At 43.7% G+C, this 7,359-nt stretch overlaps 1 protein-coding gene across 1 annotated transcript in view; it reads left to right on the top strand.

The window, feature by feature from the left end:
• The window catches only part of LOC108756957, a 14,349-nt gene that overhangs the window by 2,192 nt on the left and 4,798 nt on the right, over positions 1-7,359 (top strand). Inside the window, exon 2 of the mRNA XM_018501162.1 lies at positions 89-182. Within this exon, the coding sequence (XP_018356664.1) occupies positions 89-182 (94 nt within the window). The remainder of the gene's footprint in view (positions 1-88; positions 183-7,359) is intronic.

The raw sequence follows: 7,359 nt of genomic DNA, 5'->3' as shown, positions 1-7,359 counted from the left end.
AGAGAGAGAGAGAGAGAGAGAGAGAGAGAGAGAGAGAGAGAGAGAGAGGCAGCTGGGTGGCGTAAGGTTCTCAGGTAGGAACATTTAGACGGACGTGCACACATCGAGATTCGTGGCCGTTCGCCGATCGTTGACACGGAGGCCCGGAGTGCTCGACTGCATTATCGTTGGCGTGCGAACAGGTAACCTCGCGATCTCTCTTTTTCTTTCCCCCCCTCTCCCTGTCTCTCCTTCTTTCTGTCATTCTCCCCCCTCTTCACTCTCGCGCTCTGCCCGCTCTCTGTCCGCGCGCGTGTACATGCGCGTTTATTTTGTTATGCCGCGCGCTCGTCCACGCGCTGCGCAAACAGATTGCACTCCGCGAGAAACGAGACCTCCTATCTACGATACGCGAATGGAAAATAATCTGTTTCTACGTATCGAAACCGAAGAGAGTCGGGGGAGATAATGGTGCGGTCGCAGTGGCGCGATGCCATTACGGTATTTAAAAAATTGATTGATCGATGAATACGGTTTATTAATAACCTCAGGATTATACGGGACGTTTCTGTCGGCCGAATGCGCCATTCGCTGTTGAGAATCTCTCTCTTTCGTCTCCCTCGTCTCTCTATCTCATCAAAATATTGTTTTATTGAGATAAAACAGGAAAGAATTTGGAGCGACCAAATTGCGACAAGATCAAGTCGTCTAGATCCAGCTGAGTTTTTTTCATAATTAAATAATACATAGATGAAAGATGAAATCGAAAAGATTAGCAAATTATCTTAATAATAAATAATATAAATTGATGTCGATTCGACAATTTTTAAATTAATTAGACCTGATCGATATATGAAAGGATAAAAAATATATAAGGCATTTATTTAAATCTCTCGACTTGAGGTCTATAGATTATTAATGCAGAGTTTGCTGAAGAAAACTTTTGTCGTCTGTTGAAAAAAACCTTGTTTTTCGAATTTATAATTAAGTGACTTTGCACCACTGTAACTTTCATCCCTCCATACGTTTGGCACATCCATTCTATCTTTTAGCGATTACAACATCTAAAAAAAGAGATCGATCGCAATATATTCGTGGACGAAATGTAACTAGGAAAGTGTGTGGAAATAATCGGCAAAAAGTATCTCTAATTGTCAGCATATAATTACATTGTTTTCTCTCATTCAATAAATTTATTCGTTAAATTAATATATTTAATTCTATCCTATAAATTGTATTATAAGAAAAATATAAGATATTTCACATCTCGGAACGTAAATGAGATACAAAAACTGAGCGTCGAGCGATCAAAGTACGCGCAACGAATGCCGCCGCATGGCACAGCCCGCCCAGCCGCAACAAACGCACCGCGTCGCGTTATGTCATTAGTGCACATTTTTCCTCGTTATTACCGTCAACTGGCCTGGCGCGAGCGAGCTGTCGCCGCGAGCGGGGAGGAGCGACTAGCGAGCGCAGTGCAGCGCTGCGCCCATGAGAGAGGATACGATTTCATGCCCAAACGCGATTCCCACGCTGGATTCGTGCCACGGCGCCTGCTTGGTGTCCGTGTCCGTGCGATTTCGCGGCATTCAAAACGCCTTCGTACGGCTGGATTTGTTAGCGCGCCGCGCCTCCTCGCTACCGCCATGGTAGCGAGAAACCGATTCGCGCGGTATCTAGGGTGCCATCGATCTCGACGTACTAGTACGGGCCACGCTGCTAGACTCTCGTCGCTCATCGGATTTCTCCCCGTTCCATTTTCCCGGATGTCCTTTCACGCGCGCACCGGCCGGCGGCTCATCGTCCTTCCAATCGGTCGCGGACTAGAGAGCATTCGAGGCTGCGCTACCGAGCGTATGCGCGCGCGCGCACGCGCGCGCGCCGATCCGATCCGATTCGATCAGCAAAGCGGGAAATGGTGAGAGGCGGACGCGGACGCGGACACGGACGCCTCGTGTGGTACGGGCCAGATTCGACGAGGGGCGTCGAAAACCGGAAGTGGTCCATCGAGAACGGGAGTTGCCTTGGCAACCGCGATCTGCTTTAACCCCCGGTCGATCATCGGTCTTCCGCGTCGTTCAAAAGCGCGTCGTTCTATTATTTGTAGTATTGCCACATCCTCTCTCGCGCTCGCGTTTTTAAAGGGATACAGTAAATAAATTTCCACGTACATGTACGTTTAAAGATCACGTAACTTCCTCAATTGCGCGCTAGTGTCGTAATATAATTAATTAATTAATTAATCGGAAAGAAATATGACGAGCGATCAATTAATGAATAATAGAAAACTAGAATGTAGCGTTTGTTGTTCATCATTTGATTAAGACATAAGACATAACTGTGCTGGTGGTAAGATAATAAGTAAGTAGAAAATAAATTATAGACTAGCGCAAAATATGAAAACCATTAGAGCACTAATTTATGACTACCATATACTTGGAAAAGGTAAAGATATTAAATGTAAACATTTTGATCAGTAAAATTTGTGATAACAACAATGGACGTTATGGAAAATTTCGCGAAAGAGCAAGATATACATTTATATACATATATATGTATATATAATATGAAATATTCACGCGGATATCGAGAGACGCATTGACTGATAATCCGCTAAGAGCGCGCGCCAATTTGCCACAAGTTTGCCACAGTTTGAACATTTACGTGACGCGGGAAGGGAAGGTAGATACAGATAGCATTTGTGTGTTGCAGCGCTTATATAAAAGCGAGTAAAATAAACTAAACGAAGATGCAGGTATAAAAAGATATAATAATGAGCGGGGAAGGCGGAGAGGGATGAGAGAAAAGAGAGGGATTCGCGCATGTGTATGTAAATGTTTGCGCGCGCGCGCGTGTGTGTGTGTGTGTGTGTGTGTGTGTGTGCGCGCGTGTGCGCCACTCGTTCGTTGATAGTCGACGGGAGGACAGTGCATAGCCGAGTCGAGCGATCACGAGGATGCACGAAGCTGCAACGGCGTCCCACGACAGTGGCCGAGCGACGCAACGCGTCGTGTTACGTCGCTACTCCGGCAGGACCGTCGTAAACGCTCGCTGAACCCGAGTCGAAACAATTTAAGAACTGAACGACGAGATATCTAACTTGGAAATATTGCGAAACCACACAGAACTTGAAAATCGATTATTTCTTTCTCAGATCCTCCTCCTTTCGGAATCAAAATTTTTAACTCTGTCCTGTAAACTGAGTAACATTTATTTCTGTATGCATTACGTACTGTGTGCTGATTGTATATTTTATTTATATTTATTTTACATTACCATGAAAAAATTGCTTGATTAAGAAAAATCTCTTGAAACCCTTTTATTTATCGTTCTAAGTAGAAGAAAATCTTTTAATTAATCGTTATATTATAAAAATATACTGCCATGTAAGTACCGGTGAACGAAAAATATTGTATCGTGAAGAGACATCGTGTAATTCACTCAAGACGTACAACGGCTGAGAGAGAGAGAGAGAGAGAGAGAGAGAGAGATTCGCCTAATTTCCTGGCACAGGCAACGCCATGGAAAGCGTCGGGCTCGCTCGCTCCGCGTCTGCGCCACGCGCGTATCAATTCGATAGAGAACCTAGATGTCTACTTCGTTTCTATCAAATTTCTAAGATTCGTAGAGAGGCGAAACCGACGTGCGTTTCACGGAAAGAAAAAAAACATTGAGAAAAAAAGCATGACGCAATTTTTGCCGGAACTACTTTGTATCGCGAGTGTATCGTCGTAAGACTCGAGGCAACGCTGCGTATTGCGAGAGCGGATAGTTTCTCTACTTCCTCTTATGATAATATAATTTTTTCCGGATCACTTTATGATTTAAATTCGGCCGAATTCAATGCGCATAATCGATTCGCTCGAAACCGTCCGTCTATTCGTCTGTCTGTCCTCGCGGTGGTTATCGTGGGCTCCCAAGGGCGGCGATGCCTCGCAATCCGACACTGTACGTATAGCACGTTCACATCTGTGTGCGCGCGCGCGTGGGTATGTGTACCGTGCTGTGTATTGTGCCCGATGTGTGGGTCGCGCGGGGCGCGTTGTGTTGTAGGAATGCTGTCGGCAGCCGGCAGCAGGGTCGCCCACTGTTACTCGCTCGGACTTGCTTTTGCTTTACCTCTCTGGCCTTCCCGCGCGCCCCGCCGTTGCAACTCGCTCGCTCGATTCCGTTTTAAAACTATATTGGCGTGCCCCCTTTGTACTCGCGGACACACACTCACTGTTCCGGATGGCGTGTGCATGTATACACGCGCGCGCGCATATCGCATTACATATTTGTCCGGAGGAAGAGCGAGCGAAGAGGAATCGTCGCATTGGACGCGGCTCGCGCCTCTCACATGATGAAGAGACTTTCTCAAATGATTTTTCCGCTTATATTTTAAGATAAACTAAGCGCTTACCAATCGAAGGGATGTGGATCCTCCTTCCGGAAAAACGCGATCGGCGAAAATGAAATAGAATAATTTCGTTTGCATTATTTTATTTTTTGTATTTTTTATATTTATTAACTTTTATGATTAATTTTCGTAAAAATAAAAATAGATATATAATTTTCGACAATCCACAATATAAAAGAGATCGAAGATGTTTTTTTTTTCAATATTTCCTCAACTTTTTATCGACCAAATTAATTGAATTCAATTAATGCAAAGGAATGAAGTGACACGTGTGTGGATTATAGAAAAAAAAAAATTAATTGAATTAAGTAATACGTTAAATTATATAATAAAGCGCATTTACGATGTTAGATGTTTTACAGCATAAAGAGTACGTCGAAAGATGTCCATTATTCATGCGAACACATGTTTGGTCAGCAAGCGAAGCAGGATGGCCGTAGATAGCAGCGCGCAAACCGCTCAGAAACAAAATCATTAATCGTAATGAATAATAATTATATTTTTTATGACAGCGATGTCGAAAAAGGTTGCCATAATATATCACATGCGATACAGGGTGCAAATGCATGCCCAACAGGATTTTAATCTTCACAAATTAATGCACATTTTTATAAAAATTAAATGACGTTACGATTTATATGTTCTTACACGTTTTATGATATGTCCATTGCCAAGTGTATTTGCAAATACTTATTATCTTCTATTGTCACATTTATAAAAATAAATATTTTCATGATATAAAGTGTAATAAATTTTTGTCGACCTCATTTCGCTTAAATCAATCATTCTTTTTATCCGATTTGATCAGTAGAAATATAGAAAGGCAAAATTTCAGTTAAAAAGATGCAAATGTCAATTTATTACAAATATTTTAAATGTCAAAAACGTGACGAAAATGGAAAAAAAAATTAATGTGATGGATTTTAAATAGTAATTTATTTGATTCATGTGTCAATGGCGACAGATTTAACAATATCTTTGCTAACGCCGTAACATTTAAGCAACATTTAGCCAACACTCGAACATTTAATATAAGGAAATGCACACAAGGTGCTACACACACACACACACACACACACACACACACACACCAGCAGATCTTACGTCTGGCTTCTCCACCCCTGGATTAAATAATAAAACCGGATATGTATGGAGACGCGGATATACGTACATACATGTATCGTGTTACTTATTTGTCCGGAAAAAGAAGAGACTCGTCTCGGCGTTACTACCGAGGAGTGCCTTACGAGAATGCGTTGTTTTAGCCAACGCGTTCGTTAAATTTTAAACAAAGGAAATCCAAACGGGTTCATGTTATTCCGGTACACCACAAGGTCTTCTCCTTCTTCTTCGCAATCATTTAACAGACCCAAACCCATGATTAGTGCGTCTCGACAAGCATCAAACGTCGATTAGTGTCGCGTGCTTCCGATCTCAAATGCCGAAGAGCTGAAGATACCTATCAGTATTCTTCAAATTTTCGCGATTTCGAATGTAAAAAAAACTTTAATGTAAAAATTATTTATATAATCTGTTATAAATATATTCTCATCATACAGATAAGTATATCGATTAAAAAATCGCGGTCGATATGACGATAAAATAAAAATTGTATAAAATCCAATAGATCTTAGAGTAGTAGGTAGCAGATATAAAGATATGTAGATCTGTAGCGTTGTAAAATGTGAAGAATGAAACCGATCAAAAAATTTCGAGACGCATATTTCCTTCTCCTTTTTGATACTTAAATAAAGTCTTTGTACCCTACTTCTTCGACACACTATAGTATAGTGTGCTGTGTGCGTATACGTCTGCTTGTTCTCCTGCCTGAAGCACCGAATTTAGGGAAGACGCGTTTCGTAATGCGTTCTCCTTTGCTTGCAGTTACGCGACGGTTCAAATTATAAAATCTTAAAAAAGACTCCCTTTCTCTCACAGAGATGTGTGTGTTGAATTCAAGAATGTACTTCGTTCATGGAATTCGATATCGCAGACCTGCTACTCGATAGAATCGAAAACTAAAGGATGTCTGCCGTCAAAATCTCGAGAATTCCGGGGAAATGCCTGGGAAGATTGTATGCCCGAGGAGAGAAGAGTCTTTTGGTATATAAGGTCTTCGATTCGGGATTAAAGCAGTCTCTCTTTCTTCCCGGACTGTCGGCTCTTTCCACGAAACTCATCACTGTTCAACGGGCTTTATTCTGCCTTGTTTGCCTTTTCTTACCAACCGCGCATCCCACCGTCTCCGTCTCTCACTCATGAGATTCTCTCTTTCCTCTTTCCGCTCTTTCTCTTTCTTTCTCCGATCCCTATAGCTCTCTCCGTCGACCTCTGCGTCGTCGTTTCTTTTCTCTCGCTCCTTCTTTCTTTACCCTCGATCGTCTCTCGTTCTCGCCACAAACCTTTTGCCGAATGGCGTGCTTTACGGCAGGCACGGCAGGTCTCCTTCGACTTCGGCCTGTCTGCCGGAGAAGAGACCGCTCCGCTTCGTTTCGATCGTCGTCGTCGCCGCCGTTTCTCGGTGGCGTGGCTGTGCGCGTTTTCGATAATCGCTCGAGTCCTACCGAGTCCCGAAGAGAGATCTCGAGACTCGAGACTCGAGAGTCCACCTGCCCTGCCTTGCCCCGCCTCGACGAGCCGAGTTGCGCTGCGCTGCGGTGCGCTGCGCTGAACCGCCACGGACGAAAACCTCGGTACGCGCGGCGCGGTATCACGGTATGCCGCAACGCTGATTTCACTCTTTCTCGCGTGAGCCGCTGTCCGCCGGGCTCCGATTGTCGTGTGCGCGCGCGCGCACGCGCGCGTGCCGGATACGAGATCTCGTCGGATTTACGAAAGAGATCGATTGTCGGTTGTATAATCGCAGCGCTACGTGAAAAAGTCGTGTCTTTTCGCGCGCAAGCCTGCGCGCTCACCAAGTCGAACGTGATACATATTAAATCTCTAAAATACCCACCGACTGAACACACGGAAATATATCC

This window comes from Trachymyrmex septentrionalis, unplaced genomic scaffold (genome assembly GCF_001594115.1).
Source record: "Trachymyrmex septentrionalis isolate Tsep2-gDNA-1 unplaced genomic scaffold, Tsep1.0 scaffold131, whole genome shotgun sequence".
In the NCBI taxonomy this organism is placed as follows: domain Eukaryota; kingdom Metazoa; phylum Arthropoda; class Insecta; order Hymenoptera; family Formicidae; genus Trachymyrmex; species Trachymyrmex septentrionalis.
Note: the sequence above shows the minus strand (reverse complement) of the source record. Positions and strands in the feature narration are given on the sequence as shown.